Genomic DNA, 18,190 nt, shown 5'->3' with positions numbered 1-18,190 from the left:
GTCTTTCAAAGAGTATATAAAGTAAGAGTCGGCACTTAGAACATTAGTCCCGAGCTCACGCACACACATATATAAACAGCATGGGAAGCACTACCAACATACTCGAACTAAAGTACTGCCAACCCAACCATTTTTTTGACAATTGTAGGGAGGTGGTAGTGTCGACAATAAATGTATCGATATTGATAAAATAGTGATGTGCTTTAATTGTCGATAAAATAGATCATGTATCTTTCATTTTAGTTTTGGATTTAAATAAATAAAAACACAAACTTTTAACTCAAAATGTATTTTATTTACATATGTTGTTACGAGCACTTTTAAAATCGTCAAGTGAGTTATAGTCTACTTTTACTTGGTATCACAATTAAGATACAAACAAAATGAAGTAAATGAAATATTATTTTTTACCTTAAATAAAACAATTGAATAAAAGATTTAGATCGCACCAAACAAAGAAAAAACAGACTATACCTGGTTAAGCAATACTGTACATAATGAGAAAAAGCCAGGAACATTTATTTGTCTTTATTAAGCTGTTGTGCCTTTTTAACTTTATCCGCTACATCACATTCTGATATTACAAAATCAGAATTAATAATTTTACATGATCTTCTAATGAAGAGTTTGCTTAATAAAGTAAATATATGTTCCATTGCATATTTATAATGAGCTTCGCATTTAAACCATGTCATATTGCAGCGTGTACTTAGTTGTAATACAGAATACTGGCAAATGTTTAGTCTGTATAGGTCAGGGGCAACAAATTCTTCATATATATTTTTTGCTTCGTTTACTAGATTACATAATTCTTTCTTTGGATAGGTTAGTGACATTTTACCCTGCCACCATTCCTTCAATGAGATATATTTATAAAGAGGTTTGTCAAAATCTGGATTTACCTCTTTCAAATAGAAATTGCAACATTCACAATTGAATTTAGTGAGGACTCTTGCAGCTAAGTACCCACTGACATATACGACTGGTTGTTCTTCAAAGCTACAGAGAGAACTTTCAAAATATTCTATTTCAGAATCTTCAGGTAAAGACAACACAGGGTAACAAACATTAACATCATTCCCGGAATCTACATTTTCTGGTACAGATATTGGCTCTAAGTCGGGTTTGGATTTCTGATTCAGTTCTTGGTAAGATACAAATAAGTTGTTATAATCAACTTCACAATTAGAACCACGGCTATGTGGACCTGACAAACCTGAAATTACGCTGGATTTTAAAGCAGCATTGAAATGAGAGCATGTAGGATTTCTGTTTGTTGCACTGTGTTGTCTTATGTTACCAAACAAATTTTCCAAGGAATCTTGGTTAAGTTGGCGTAAATTCAAATATTTAAAATTAGCCTCTTTATTAAGAAAATGCCAAATATCTTTTAATGATTTTAAAGTTGTTTGAAAACCTTTTATGCAGCGGACATTTCGCAATCGAATCTGCGAGTCAGATTTTAAAAATTTCATTGTGTCTATATATTTTAAATAATAATTCCAAGATTCCTCGTGCTTTGAATTTTCTGATACATTTTCCCGAATGCCTTTTTTGACGTCCTTTGGTGATGCTGGTCCATTACTGCAGTCAAAAAGTTTGTCCATTTGTTCAATCACAAACGCGGTGTCATTAAGTTCTTCACGCTTCGCGGTGTCGGTTTAGCCCCACGCCATCATCTTCAAAACTGCTGCCATCGTGTTGCTTAGTGCTTGAGCTGCAAATTTAACACGCATTTTAGTTTTGTAAGTAGGATTCACAACTGATAAATTAATATTTTGGAAATGTAGAAAGTTTCTATTTCTTTCTTCTGCTTCTTTCAAATGGCACCATTTAGCAATTTTTCCTTTAAACTCCATCGCGCCAGCTTGGAAGAAGTTATTTCTAATTGACTTGAAAAGATGTGGAATGTCAAGCATAATGAACACCTTTTTTTCATTGACAAAAAAATAATTTGCTTCTGGCATAAGACCATCAAATTTTTTCAATAAGTTAAGTGCACCCATGTTGGTTGGCCCTTGGTCACAAACTGTTGCGACTATGTTAAATTTAGATTTGTGTATGGCATCCACTATGCTTTTTATCAGCACTGCTAATTTTTCACTTTCTATTGTTCCTTCAACAAAATAATGTGCTATGGGCTGTTTAAATTTTTTCCTTATGCCTTGAATCATAAACACTAAAGCATGTCCAGCAATTTTATTTCTTCTACCCATACTCTCTCCATCTCCCAAGTCTACATACCCTTCAACCTTATCCATGGAGTCGTTGTAAATCAATCTTTTTTTTAATGCCATTTCATCAAACAAAAGAACACAATGCTTTTCACCATCTTCCAGCTCTTGACCTTTCTTTTCTAATATCTGCATAACTTGGGTATGAATACCAGGTTCCATGGGAATTTCCTTCAAAATTCTTTGTAGTGTTCTTGTGCTAGGCAGTGGTAGCACACTCTGCATGAAGCGGTAAGCTTTAGGAGATCTCTTAAAGATAGCTAGAGCAGAGATTTTGTTTTTTAGATCCCAGCGCTTCCCATGAGAACTTTTTTTCTGATTTTTTACTGCATTCTCTATAATGGATTTCAAAACATCAGAATCTAATTTGTCCAAATTTAAGGATGATTTTTCAATCCTTTTCAAGGTAATTTTGGAATCTTGCAGACGTTTCAGCAACAGTTTTTCTCGTTTAGTCAAAATCTCTGCACCTAAAACAATCATAAAAATGAATTAAGTTAAAACGAAAGTAAAATTCAGTCATAGTGGCTGTAAACATAGATAAACACAGAAAGTTATAGGAAAAATGTTTTGGCTAGAAAAAACAAACCAGACCAACGCAACCACTATACAATACCAAGTCATTGTATGGTTTTAAGGGGGTAATAATCTATAAGGTGTCCAGCAGTGAATGATAATGGGTTAAGAGGAAATTAAAAGAAATCCATTATAATGTATGGTATCAAATACATACCAGGTATATTGCAATCATTTTTCCTTAAGCGTGTATAGCTCTGGACTTTAATTTCATTGTCTCCCTGTAGCAGTATATCATCTGAAAAATATATCCAAGTTAAATTAAAATTGTATTTATTGGCATTATTTAGAATCCATAAGCTCATGTTCCGTACAATTTAAATTCTTCTCCAATATTTACAATTGAAGAGAATGTGAAGTATTGATACGGATTTCCTGTAAAATACTTTTAAAACATAAATGCTACATTATAAGCATTTACATTCTTCCCATGATTCAGTACATTTGTGTTGTAGTTTTATTTGTATATGCATACTTTCAAACTTCTACTGATTTTTACTCTGGGTTTGACACATGACCATTGCAGGAGTCGCCAGCAGTTTAGCATATATTTTTTATGTATGAACATATATATATATATATATGTATTTGTGTATTTAAGCCCATAAACAGGGCTTTTTTCTTTAAACCTGCTGTACCTAGCTAACAGTCAAGACCATTCCACAAGAGTATACAGCTTTACCACAACAGCAATTTCAGCAGTATAATTTATCATTAAGCAGAATAAAATGACTGTAATATAGGGAAATTTCTGAAATCAATATAAATTTATATAAATTTCTTACCATTCTTTCTTTTCAAAGGACCAGATATCAATACCGAATCATCATTACCAGAACTTAACACACTGGCAGTGGAACTCGTTGGTTTACCTGAAGTAAAAAAAAATACAAAATCAATTGAAATGCAAGGAATCCTTTATAGGATTTTGTTGTCAAAAAAAAACCTACACAGCCAATCTGTCCACCTCCACGGTTTAACTTGGCAAAATAACAGAAAGTCATAATTTCCTTTTCCCCTTTGAACCGAAATCTTAAAGTATTTTGTATAAAAAAATGCTAAAATACTGTATTTTGTATTTTAAATACTGGACCTAAAAGTATTTGGTATTTTTAATACATAAGAGATAGTATTTCATATTTTTTATTTTATTTTCAGCAATGCATGTATTTTGAACAGGCCTATTAGTAGATAGTCCCACAGGACAATAGATAAATTGGGTATTCTATTTAGTGGATGCAAAAAACATACTCATTAAATGATGAGAAAGTCGCACTGGTTCCTCAACTGCCATTCTGGTATTGATATTGGTACTTTCTGCCAGTACAACTGTAAACAAGGAATATTTATTAAGTAATTGGCATAACAACAAATATAAAAAATCATGATCTCCTTCAAAAACCAAATAACATATTATAATAATAAATAACATTAAATATGTATGAAATAAATAGTAATAATACAAATATTAAATAATATCATAATTAACAAACCTTGAATGCATTCAATATTTGGGCAATTATCGAATAATATAAATGAATAATATTGTTATCAGTACACACTTAGAATTAGAAATATTATGAATTACTTAAATTATGAAAAAATAAAGCAGTAACTTCAATTTTTATATTAAAATATAACAAAGGAATACTTTGTTATATTTTTCTTATTGTAGCATGGTAATTATAAATAATAAACATATTATCAAATTCTAAGTTCTAGTTAATTAAAATAAAATTATTTGAAATATAAGCAGTTAATTATAATTGCGCTTCAGTTATTACTCGATATCAATATTCAATCCAGTCAGTCTTGAATTGAATCTAGGTATATAATTTAATTGAAATGAAAGAAATATTAATAATATTTAGAAAATAATTAAAATTTAATGTTTGAAATGACATAAAATGTGAAGCTGTAAATAAATATTTTTAATAGTATAATAATTAAATAAATATACAAAAATTAAATGTTATTTATCAAGAAATTGTATTATTAGATATGAATATGAATGTTATTACTTAAGAAAATTCTTTTTTTGCATTTTAGCAAAATAAAATTTTAAAATATGAAGAAAGAGAAATAAAGGGATTTTATTATTTAATATGCAACTTTCTGTAATAATCTTTAATGTGATACTATAGAATAAGAATTCTGTGGAATACACAGGCATTTTAAGTTCAAGATATCTAGATGATCTTCAATCTCTACTATGCAATTCACATGAGAACTTATGTGCTTTTTAAAGTAATTGGAGGAACACAAACAGTAAAGAAATTAATTACTATAATTTAAATAAACACATGCTTCGTTTTAACTTTAATTTACATACCTGAGTCCTTTTTCCTCATTTCATAAAAGGACTTAACATGTAAAGGAAACTCAATCAAGTTATCATCAGATATAGGTGGTCTAGTAAGCTTCTCAGTTGGCACTGCAGTTTTAAGTAAACGATTTCCTTTGGTATTGAAAAACTCAGGCACAAAATGAGAACCACATAAATACTTTAGCTCATGCAACTTCTCAATCGGCAAATGAATTAAATCTTCATCACCAGTTGCTTTCACCCATAATCGGCATCTGAAAGCAGCATTTATACGTTAAAGTAAGGGTAGCATGCTTCTAAGTTTACTTTTCATAAGTCGGTTCGATTCAAATATACGACAAGATACTTAAGTTCTTCTGTTATAAACTTGTAATATTATAAACATTAAAATGTTAGATGTTTTGATAAATTTAATAATGTGAATAATTAAAATAAATATGGTATTCAACTTACCGATCTGGGTCTAAAGGAAAACTTGAAAAGAGCGTGTTAGACTTGGGTAACTTTCGCACACCACAAATCGCACACTTCCTATAATTGTAATGTCGTATATTCTCCATTACAATACAATTAGTAATCAAATAACACTGTTATTATCAATGAAAATAAAATTTTCAAAATACACCGAACTTCACAAACACGTTGTAAGTTTCGAAATGTCGTATACAAATATGGCTGTTCTTTATTTGTACGAACTACCAACATTCCGATTCCGAATGATTTTTATTTTTGGGTTGGCTAAGGTTACATGCTGTTTTTGATTCCGTTTTTCAACTAAATTTAAACTTTATTACGTATGTAGTAATAAGGTTAAGATTACGTTGCTTCGTAACGTTTTCGATAATTTCTTAGAAAGTGTCGCCGCACTGATGTCTTTAAACAAACTGATGTGACGCGTCGTGGCCGGCGACTACGGTGGCGCTCGGAAAAATGGCGCCAAAGAAAATTTATTATATTATTATTACATTAGTAATATCGAACTATACTATAAATATCTCCAGAAAATTCTACTGGATAACTGGCTATGCTTTGATCAATATATTATAAATTATGTACATAATTAAGAGTAAAATAAAGAAGAAATGAATACAAGCTTAAATGTACCCCGTAATTATTATTGAATAGCTAATTATTATAATTTATTATTAGTTTAGTATTACAAAATTATAGTATGTAACGAATTTTATGTATATAAGATAGCATTTGTTTTTTCTATAAATAGGACTTTAGGAAAATTTTAAGAAATACTTATACTTATCAATGGGTACGAAAAATTGGCTATATCAATAAACGACTATATTTAAACATCGTTTTAATTTAAGGATGTGTATAACATTAAATGTTATAAATTTTACGAAGTCAAACAGTTTTGCCTGCATTTAAAATATATTATATAAAATAGAGTAAGCGTTCTGAATCGACCTGTACCAAGAAAAAGTACCCTTCCAGTCGACCACAATAATTGATTTGCAGTCATTATTTAATCAACGTTAATTAAACTGAAGTCCTGAATTTTCAACGATAATTACAAATTTCTTTAGTTTCTTTCAAAGTTTCACACACGGAAAGTACTTTTTAGATATTTACAATAAAACTTTGAAAAAACATAATTCATTTAAATAATAAACTGCCTGCCTATTTTATTAATATCGTATTATTCAGAATTTTACGCAACATAATAAAATCAAACAAAAAAATTTTAATTAATAATAAGGAAAGAGGAGGCGGGAAACTTACTCGCGTTCGAGTGTGACATTCCATTAGTATAAAAGCGAAAATCAATTTATTTTAAAATATCTTTTTTGATAATTGCAATAAAAAACTATTATACAGTATTGATGATGAATTGCTTTAAGCAAGACCATCTTATCACGGGTAAGTGCCGTAATAAGTACCACTCACAAGCACCAAACAGCAATTTTTGCCCATTCCAGCCAGCCACATGCATTAATGTTTGACGCAATGAATGATATTTCTTACACTGCCAATGTTTACGAGCAGTGGTACGAATACGCCACTTACGAATAGGACCATTTAAGTACTTATACTTATGTTTTGATCTGTAAGAGATAATTGGGGTCATTATTAATATATTTAAATGCTATATAATTCATTAAAAGGATAACTGAAATGAAACAACATGTTACTTTTAATATTTAATAAAACTTACTTAGATAAATGTAACCTTAGTATTAATCACAGTTATTAACAAACTTAAAGCTACATCAGTCTGACTGAACTTATCGAATGGTGAGAAATTATTACCTTAAACTTACACAAGCGATCACACTCGGCGTCGCCTGGCCTTTTCCTGAGCTTACTTTACTTGATTTGTCTTTACAAATTGCATTATACGATCCATTTAAATACCATGCTCTACAGTTGCTTCAATATAAATATACCAATTCACCAATGATAACAAAACGTAAATCTGTACTTTGGGAGATTTTGCACAACATTCAATATGTAAAAATATAACCCTTTATTCGTATTCAAAACCTTATAAAATTTTACGTATAACATTGTCTGGTCGTATAAGGAATATAAAACGTTGTTTGTACTTCTTTATTTAATACAAAAATATATTTTTTTACATGATGATAGATGCTACACTTAATTTTTAGTTACCATTAATAATTCACTGTTATAGTGGAACTGTTTATAGTTGATTTTAATGAGCGTTACTACTGTTTTTATAAATGAGGTTAAGAATGGACATGCCTCCTTGTGTATTATAATTTGAATTGGTTGTTAGATAAAATGCACATGGCTAAATTAGAGTCTGTAATAATGCTGACAACTCGTGTATAAGTCTAGGAGGCGTCAACCACGTCGCCGTTGCGCATGCCCTCGACACACTCGTAGCCGTACTTGATGATGAACTGAATCCGAGGGTCAGACACCAGCTCGGCTAGCTCCGGCGCCGTTAGAATGTCGTCTAGGGGTGGCAGCAAGAGTTCGAGATCACCACCTGAAATATATCGTAGCTATCATTTTTTGAGATCACAAAATATAGAAGCGCTAAGGTAGAGTCGAGATGGCCCAGTGGTTAGAACGCGTGCATCTTAACCGATGATTGCGGGTTCAAACCCAGGCAAGCACCGCTGATTCATGTGCTTAATTTGCCTTTATAATTCATCTCGTGCTCAGCGGTGAAGGAAAACATCGTGAGGAAACCTGCATGTGACAAATTTCATAGAAATTCTGTCGCATGTGTATTCCACCAACCCGCATTGGAACAGCGTGGTGGAATATGTTCCAAACCTTCTTCAAAGGGAGAGGAGGCCTTTAGCCCGGCAGTGGGAATTTACAGGCTGTTACTGTAAGGTAGCGATATGTCATGTTGTGGGTGAAATCTCGCACGAGTTGTCCCGCGTGTGTGTGTCTCACCCATGACGTGCACGAGGTCGACGAGACGGAAAAACATCTTGGAGTGTAGCTCGTCCGTGGCGTCCTCGCGGGCCGCGCTCCAGTCGTCGCGCCGCAGGCACGCGCACCAGATCTGCGGACGACTGACTTTAGAGAGGCGCTACACGACACGCATATTATGTATATTATTCACTTCAAACTCGTACCCTCAGCCGGAGTTCATCTCTGCGCTCCATGTCCTGCACGAAGTCTGTGAGGTCCAGCGCTTTTTTAAAGTCATACTCATTTAAACACTTGCTTTCCGAATCTATATATATCTGTGGAACAATATTGTATAGTTTTATACTTTGAAGGGGTAAAAATATATACAAATGTCTTTAACAATCAGAAAAGACATTGCTGTTAATAAAATTTTCCTTACAAATTCTATTAGTATAGGTACCTAAGCTGAGATGGCCCAGTGGTTAGAACGCGTGCATCTTAACCGATGATTGCGGGTTCAAACCCAGGCAAGCACCACTATATATATGTGCTTAATTGTGTTTATAATTCATCTCATGCTCGGCGGTGAAGGAAAACATCGTGAGGAAACCTGCATGTTTCTAATTTCATCGAAATTCTGCCACATGTGCATTCCACCAACCCGCATTGGAACAGCGTGGTGGAATACGTTCCAAACCCTCTCCTTAATGGAAGAGGAGGCCTTATCTCAGCAGTGGGAAATTTACAGGCTGTTACTTTACTTTACTTTTTTAGGTACCTGCAAAAGTTCCTCGGGGTCGAGCAGCCTGCTGTTCTCGTCGAGTCCGTGGTGCAAGCTCAACACTCGCGGCAGTGCTCTCTGCTGCTCCGCCAGCGCCAGCGTGCTCTCTGCTCTTCGCATCGTGTCACCGGATTGCGCGTCCGGCTCGCTCGCCAGCAGGCACAGTTTCGCTATCGATGCGAAAGTCTGAAATCACAGGCGATTGTTTTATTTCGAGACTAGCATATATATTTCACATCGGCATTGCAAAATTGTACCATTATGAACACCGACAATGCCCGAACACTGTGATCTAAGATGATTTTGTTTCTCTACCGGCTTATAGAATAGGGAAGTGGCGCCCCAGTATAGTTACGAATAAAGCATTTAGTGAGTGTTGTCTTAAATTTTCGCGATTATTACACATTTAAATAAAACTAATTATAACGGATGAATCGCGTATATTAATTATTTTCAAATTATTAAACGGGTTGTCTACCCGTGACCACGAACACTGCAAAGTGCTCGAAACGTCGGGATGTTTAAAAATAATTAATATACGCGATCCAGCGTTATAATTTGTTTTATTTAAATGCATTTAGTGAGTGTTAGCTGTCGGTACAAGTGGGGCGACGCACCGTGGCGCGCTCCAGCGTGGGCGCGGCGGGCGCCAGGTCGGCGTAGAGCGGCGCGGCGCGCGCGGCGGGCTCGGCGCACAGGCGGCGCAGCGCCCGCAGCTGCGCGCGCGCCGGCGCCGCCGCCAGCCACGCGTCGGCGCGCGCGCCGTGCCGCGCGCACACGCCGCGCAGCAGCTGCGCGCGCGCCGCGCCGTCGCGCGACCACAGCCACGCGAACGCCTTCTCCGCTATCCCCTGCGCACGAGAAACTCTTTATCGGGTTTAAGAAATTTATTTAAAGAATTTACATTCACTTAAAACAATAATACAATTATAAAAATTTTGTTGGGTACTTCGACAATTCGTACAGTACACTCGATGCATCGAAACATAGAACTGTTGCAACTGGAAGTGTTAACACACCGAAGTTAAGTTTTATATAATGTTAAAAAATATTTGATATGTAATATATTGTACAGTAATTTATTAACATACTTTCTGTAAATATCTATATTAATTTAAGGTTCCTAAATATAATTTTGGATATATATTTTTATTTATTAAATAATTTAACTTAGAATGTTATGATTACTAGTAATCTTTATTGTACACGTGTCTATTTTATTATTGATGACGTAAGATAAAAGATTACGGAAGTTCCTTGCCTACAAAATATTTATTAATCGTGAGTATATCATGCACTGCGGGGTCAGATTTTTGTTGAGAGAATATATAATCAAGAACCGTACCTCCTCCTTGTACTTGTCGATGTATCCGTAGAGCCGCTCCATATCACCGCGCATCACGCACAGTTCCACCAGCAGATCGAAGTCTTTAAATTTCTCCGCTAAAACGGCGGCGCGCTCTGTCTGGCCCTCGTCGACTGTTTTGAATTAGACATTACTGAATATGGTACAGTGATATAATCTTATATATTGTAATTAAACCTAGTACGATAGTTTAATAAAATAATTTGACATTTTAATAGTATATCGTAAATTAATTTATATAAACATTGTAAAGGTTATTTAAACTGGAATAGGTTAATATTTTTTGTTTAAATTTTAAAAGATGATGGGTTCAGAAATATGTAAGCGATTACAACATTCAGACGCATACCAAATAACTAGGGCAAGAGTACTAACTGTATGGCTGTATGGTGTCGTGGCGGAGCTTCTCGTAGAGATGGTCCGTGCTGGCCGAGTGCGCGAGCGGCGCCGCCTCCGTCAGCAGCAGGTCGGCCAGCGCGCCCGTCGCCTCCAGCAGCTGCGCGCGCAGCGACGCGTCCGGGCACTTGTGGGCGCATTGTCTACGGGCACGAGACAAGTGGCGGGTTATAGTTTAGTTAAGATTAACATATCGAGTTAAAATCGGTCACATTAATTTGTTTGTCCTTAATCCAAACACATATATAATAATAAATATTTAAATTATTAGCGAAACACTGTACTCACGATACAGCGCGGGAGTGTGCGGCGGCGAGCGCGGAAAGCGTGGAGCGCGGGCCGAGCGGCGGAGCGGGGCGCGGGGCCGTGGACATCCACTGAGCGCGGCACGCGTGCATCTCGCCCAGCACCGTCTGCGGGGAGCGGGGCGCGTGAGAGCTGGGCGGCGTGCGGGCGCGGGGCGGGGGGGCGCGGGGTGCGGGCTCACCGTGAGCGTGGTGACGACGCTGAGCGCGTGGTGCGCGGCGGCGCGCGCGTCGTGCGCGGGCGGCGCCAGCGCGCACAGCGCGCGCAGCACGCGCTCGATGCGCGTGACGCGGCGGAACACGACGTCGGCCGGCGACAGCGCGCCGCTGCGCAGCGCCTCCAGCACCTCCGGCTCCTCGCCCTCGTCTCCCTCGCTGCCCTCGCCTCCCTCGTCGGTGTTCGCGGTCACCTGTATCGACGTATATTTTATATATTGGTATAGGTACCTTTGATTAATGTTTTATAAATGTTTATTTCATTTATAAGTATAGTGACCTTTTACTATAAAATATTTTCAAAGACCTTACCTTTCCTGATTAGAATAGAATAAGTATTACTCTAAATGTGTTGATGTCTCTCACATTTTACTCCTATGATTAAATTTGAAATGCCCTCTAAAAGTACTAATACGTTGCTCGTCTAACATTATTAATTTGATAATTTTTTTTTAGAATTTGAATATTTATATGATTGGAGAGTACATTGTACTAAAACAAATACATTAAATAAGTAGATTAGCCAATACATAAGGGAGGCCACTTGTGGCGTAACTCTGAGCGCGCTACCTGGTGCAGCGCGGCGTCGAGCAGCGGCGCGCCGGCGCGGTGCAGGCGCTGCAGCGCGCGCGCGCCCGCCAGCCGCGCCGCCAGCGCGCACAGCTCCCACTGCGTGCTCACACGCGTCTCCGAGCGCCCTGCGCACCGTTAATACTAGCTCTTAACAATGACACTATTCATATTTATTTTTGTTCGAGATACTAATTGATTATTATCACATTAAAAATTGCTGCAATTTAGTATTATCTATAATGGCAAAGTATGGCGGAAGCGCAAGTAACAAGAACCTTTGGTGAGGGTGCTGAGGCGGCGCCACAGTCTGTGCGCGCGCAAGAAGTCCAGGAAGAGCGAGAAGGCGCGCTGCTTGTCCCGCAGCTGCGCCGCGCCGTGCAGCGCGCACGAGCTGCCCAGCGACACGCGCGACGCGCCGCGCAGCTTCCATCTGTACACAGAGGATAAATGTCCTTGGAGTCGGAGTTAGAAGAGATTTTATTAATCTTATAACTCATTTAAATTAATACATTTTTATTCGACTCCTACTTATTTTAATAGATTAGACATATATGTAGTTAACGGCGTTCAGCTTATAAGGGTTTCCAATTATAGACCGGGAGATGATAATGACAAAATATTTGATCATTTGTACCAGTATGGCGGTTCTTCAGGGGTCTAATTACGTAAAGGCAAAAAGGAAAATTATGGTCATACCGCTCGCACCTGCGGCCCAATCGCGTGGAAAAATAAAATTTAATCGAACGCGTCGGAAAAATAACGAGTGTCGAACGAAATATTTTGTCATTATCATCTCCCGGTCTATTAAGGAGTTAGTTTAAATGAATTCGAAATGAGCAAAGAAGCCGCACCTGGGGTCCCCGGCGGGCGCGTCGTCCAGCATGTCGGCGGCCAGCGCCAGCGCCGTGCGGTCGAGCGCGTCGGCGTGCTCGCGCGGGAACAGCTCGGCCAGCGCGCGCGCCGCCGCCGCCGCGTCGCCGCGCACGTGGAACAGGAACGCGCTCTTCAGCTTGCCCACCGCGTCCGTGCTCAGCGCGCTCACCTGCGCAGCCCACGACATGTCCGAAAATCCACAGCAGCGCGATTTCTTAGACATTTTCTGCCTCGCACAACCACTCTGTGGAACCAGCTTTCGCCGGCGGTTTTTCCGAACCGATACGACATGGGAACCTTCAAGAAAAGAGCCTACTCCTTTCTCAAAGGCCGGCAACGCACCTGCAAGCCCCCTGGTGATGCAGATGTCCATGGGCGGTGGTAGTCACTTTCCATCAGGTGAGCCTCCTGCTCGTTTGCCACCTATTCCATATAAAAAAAAAAAAAAAAAAAAAAAAAAAACGCTACAGCCCCGCGCACCGCGCACCACACCGGCTAACGACACAAGCGTCATGCTCACCTCGTGCGGGTCGATCTCGTACAGCGACAGGTTGCCCTCGTACATGTCGGACGGGCACGGCGATCCCATCGGGCTGTCGCATATCGATCTAGAATACAATTCAATATTAATTTAAAGTCTCAATATAAAGGCAAGTGCAGGCAGTATAGTGCGGCACAGACGGCGGGCGGTGCGGCAGCGCGGGGTCGGCGAGGCGCAGCAGCAGCACGCCGTGCTTGCGGCTGAACAGCAGCGGCGCGCCGCCGCACAGCGCCGCGCCCAGCACGCGGTCGCCCTCGCCGGCCAGGTCCACGTACTCGCTCTTGTCGCTCGCCGACGCTGACGAATTTTATTACAAATCAAGATATTCGTTCAATTTGCCGTATGTTAGTCCTTCCCATAATTCGACCCTTATTAACTCAATAATATAGTACTAATAGAGTTGTATATGTATTTTTTCTAAAAAAAAAAAAATCTTAAATTAATGACTTCGTTAAAATATGTTTTGTCAAAAATCCATTTTTTCAGTCTTTTCCAAAATCAAGCCCAAGATTCATCTGAGTGATTCCACATAGATTCAAATTTGAGCATCTACACTCAGATGAAAAATTCATACTCTATATATAGTTTTGTATCTAGATACATAAAAAATCTAACTTTTATCACGAGTCCGACGTCACCTATGTTTCATAAAAATACTGTGTGTTTTTTGATGATATAATTTTTTTCAATGTTTACTCATGTTTTTAATTTCGCTAAGGCAGTTAAAGCCTTAGGAATCAGTATTAATCTCGAACATCAGGTCCGCGCGGGCATGGAGCGGGTACTCACGCGAGACGGCGGCGACGTAGGCGGGCGCGTAGAGCAGCGGGCGCGCCGGCAGCGGCAGACAGCGCGGCGCCTCGTCGTCGCGCGGCACGCGCAGCGCGCACAGCGACACCACGCGCGCGCCGCCGCCCTCCAGCGACACGTGCGCTGCGGACACCGACACACTGTTACTGATAAACTCATGCAAACGTTAAACGCAAGTCTCTCGTGCGCGTGCGCGTACCGAGGGCGTAGCGCACGTCGGGCGAGCGCGCCACGTTGGCGGCGGCCAGCAGCAGCAGCACGCCGCGCCCGTGCGCGTGCACGTCCAGCGCCATGATCTCCAAGCTATTCAGGTCGCCTGCGGGCCACAAGTGCTATGTTATTAACAACGCTCATGCTACTTCCATTTATTTAATGTTATTTCCCTTCGTATCAAACTCAAACTCAAATATCTTTATTCAATATAGAAGCATTACACTTTCTTATTGATGGTCAATTGAAACATTACCACCGGTTCGGAAAGAAAATACCCTGACCTGAGAAGAACCGGCGAAAGAAACTCAGCGGGGTTTTTTTTTTTTTTTTGTTTGTCTTATGTATTATATAAATAAACAATCTAATATGAGATGAAATAGCCAGGAGGCGATCGTTTCATTCCCAAGGTGTGCTATCGATCATAAAATATATCTATACAAACCAGTTTCAGTAAAGTTAATGAAAGAAAATCGAATTTTCTTAAATTTCTAATAGAAATATAGTATTTGTTATTCTCTATTTATAATTTCTATAGTAAATATAAATGATTTTAGAAAAAAAATAATGTTATTAATAAATCATCTTCAATTTCTAATAGAAATATAGAATTTGTTATTCTATATTTATAATTTCTATAATAAATATAAATATTAAAAAAAAAAATAATGTTATTAATAAATCATGCTGTTTTTTGTTTCTCTTTAATAATTTGTATGGTATGTGTACCCTGTGGAGCGAGGTGCGCTCTGGCGAAGGCTTCCGACAGGGGCCGGCGCAAGTGGTGCTCATGGACCTCGGCGCCGCACCACAGCTGCAGCAGCGGCCCGCCCGCCACCAGCACCACACACTCCGAGTTCTCCGTGCCCTCCACACTCTCCCAGCCCGGTAACACCACCACGCCCACTAGTTTCTAGGACCAATGGAAGTGGCACGATTAAACATGAGAAAATATAAACCATTCGTGAAAAAATAAATAACAGCATTTCATTTTCTTGAAAGTTTTTGGTGCACAAAGAAATAAAATAATTTTATCCGCAAAATTTACCGTATCAGCGTGTGCAGGCATGGAACCAAAGAAAAGCAGGGAAACACGCCGCCCAATACCACCCAGCCAGCCACTGGGCGGGCGCATTGTTTGACACACTACACCTGGACGACCCTCTATGAACATATTTATTATTTTACACAAATTACACATTTTTAGACTGTCTATATTATCTCTAATTTCCTAATATAACATATACATATACATATAACATATTAGATATATGTTATATTAGGAAATTAGAGATTGAAATCAAAAGAGACTTCACTCAAAAAGAGTCTAAGATAACTTTTTAATTGTTGTTTTATTAACCTAGTACAGAAGATGAACTTGAATCATACTATAGGGATATAATCGACAATTATTTCGAAAGTCACTTTGGATGTTGGTTAATAAAAGTATGTTAATGATGATAATAAGAGAATTTGGCAAATTAAAAATATTTAGTGATATATGACCTTGATTTTATTTCATTATGTACATGTTTGTGTTCAATATAACAATCCTACATGTGCCCCAAATATTGCACTTTCTAAAGTTTTTATAAAGACCTGTACTGAATAGTCTTAAAATGATAATTCAAACATGCTTGTGCACATTTAACAGATATTTGGATTTTATAAAATCTTAATTTTAAAATTTTGTAATATTCCTACCTAGTATTTAAGTTAATTGAAGATTTATATTACTTTAAGTTATATTAAAAGAGAGATAGAACTTACAGTCTCACAGACTGAGGGATGGTATACAAACATATACAAAAAGGTATTATTAAAAAAAATCGAAATTATAGTGGTCTCAGTCAAACTTTTAAGTATAAATTGTGTAGTTCAATTAGCAGAGCAATTTTATTTTCATATGGAAAATATAAATTGTGTTCACTGTTTTTACCTTTGCAAGTAGTTATCTTAACCAGTGTGCAAGTTGTGGTAGCCAATAGTAGTCCATCTTTGGCTTCAGTAAGGCGGTCGCACTCCTGCCCAGCCAACTCACAGGAAACATCAGAGTATGCGCCTTCCGTACCTACTGATGACCAGTACCTCACTACACCTTCAGGGGAGACACCGATGCATGAAGGCATCTAAAATTTAAAAGCAGTACATGGAAGGAGTAATTTTATAAATGTATGAATTAATATTACTCTCTATGGTCAGTTATCAATAGCTAAATATGGAGCTAGCCACAAATTTGAAGGAAACGTAGCATAATATTTATACACTACTTTGTCTTAAATACTTGTGTAAGCCAAACATAACATGGTTTGACAATGGTATGCTTGGAATGGAATGGAACTGTGCACATTACAATTAAGTGAATTATTTATTTTGGGAATTCTTTGAAGTTAATGTTAGTCACCTGTGCATCTTCCTCGTAGAACAGCATAACTAAGTCAGCCTTATGTGCTAAATCTGTTTGGGGCAATGTTAACTCTCTGGCAGCTGTAGGAGCTGAAGGTGCAGCTGCCGCTTCCCTTGGCCAGGCTAGCACTTTGCGACCAGCCACCACCCAGCACCATCCACAAGGAGCCATGCGAACACTGACATCTCCACTTGCTTTAAAAAAAGTTAAAAATCTTATGATTATTGTGTATGCAATTTAAATATTACAGCTTGAAACTGTTATCGTTCTAATTGCCATTTTATTTAGATTCATATTTTTTAATACTTTGACCTGCATCAAGATCTGATCAATAAATACTGCTTGCTCAACTTTTAAAACGTGTACATAAGTTTACTTCAGATAAACTCTATTATGTTCAAAAACTTCTATAATAAATTACTAAAAATAAAATACTGACCAAATGTGAGTGTTTCTGTCACCATAACAGGTAAAGGCATGCCAAAAGTTTCAATAGTAATAAGAGGTGTTTTGTAAATGACATCGCCGGCTGGTTGTTCGACTGATTGCATAAAATTGCTGTAATTCAAATTAAAATAAATTAAAACACTTAGATTATTCAATTTTAAAGAAAGGTAGGTTATGTTTATAACATACTTTTGGTTCTTTTTAGACGAAGCTAGTCCTATTGGCCTTCTTCCTGCAATAGATTTTACACGAGGAGAGAAAGGACTTCTCATTCCACCAGTGCTACTAAACTCCATATTTAAATAAAATTATTGTATTAATTTATGAAATTTAATTAACCGTCGCCGCTATATTTTGGCCACTTCAAACCTGACAGTTTAACGCTTTGCAGCCGTCATGATAAAACTGACATACTAGTGATAGTCATAGATAATATTGGGCGCCAATTTCTAACCAAAATACTAAATAACAAAATAAAGTTGTCTTATGTTGGTGGTGATAACTGTTAATATTTTATTGTATTATTTAAATTAAAAAGAAAATGAACAATATTTTAATAATAGTATATTTAGAAGACTTCTTTATCGTACACCTGGCTATAACAAATAAAAAAAAAACCACATTAGTGCACGAAACAATAATGTTGTAGTAAACAGATATGTTATTAACGCGCAAAAAGTAAAGACTAGAAAACGTCCTAATTTGGACGTTTGCCTTTAGTTGTTTTACGTAGTAATACGTCATAATACATCATAATTACGTAGTAATAAGTTTTGCG

General features: G+C 37.6%; 1 protein-coding gene across 1 annotated transcript; it reads right to left on the bottom strand.

Moving 5' to 3' along the window:
• Window positions 1–7,279: 7,279 nt before the first annotated feature.
• Window positions 7,280–17,816, bottom strand: LOC124538565 (nuclear pore complex protein Nup133). The gene is made up of 22 exons (XM_047115655.1): window positions 17,602–17,816; window positions 17,405–17,523; window positions 16,963–17,159; window positions 16,498–16,687; window positions 15,607–15,722; window positions 15,288–15,471; window positions 14,548–14,664; window positions 14,328–14,471; window positions 13,679–13,835; window positions 13,518–13,605; window positions 12,976–13,166; window positions 12,400–12,554; window positions 12,122–12,249; window positions 11,518–11,745; window positions 11,319–11,443; window positions 11,010–11,173; window positions 10,614–10,747; window positions 9,886–10,119; window positions 9,266–9,454; window positions 8,712–8,822; window positions 8,527–8,638; window positions 7,280–8,107 (listed from the first exon to the last, which is right to left on the bottom strand). Exons 1-22 carry the CDS (start codon window positions 17,706–17,708, stop codon window positions 7,950–7,952), a joined length of 3,348 nt encoding a protein of 1,115 aa, XP_046971611.1. The 5' UTR covers window positions 17,709–17,816; the 3' UTR covers window positions 7,280–7,949.
• Window positions 17,817–18,190: the final 374 nt, after the last annotated feature.

Source organism: Vanessa cardui, chromosome 20, assembly GCF_905220365.1.
Source record: "Vanessa cardui chromosome 20, ilVanCard2.1, whole genome shotgun sequence".
Taxonomy (NCBI): Eukaryota; Metazoa; Arthropoda; class Insecta; order Lepidoptera; family Nymphalidae; genus Vanessa; species Vanessa cardui.
Note: the sequence above shows the minus strand (reverse complement) of the source record. Positions and strands in the feature narration are given on the sequence as shown.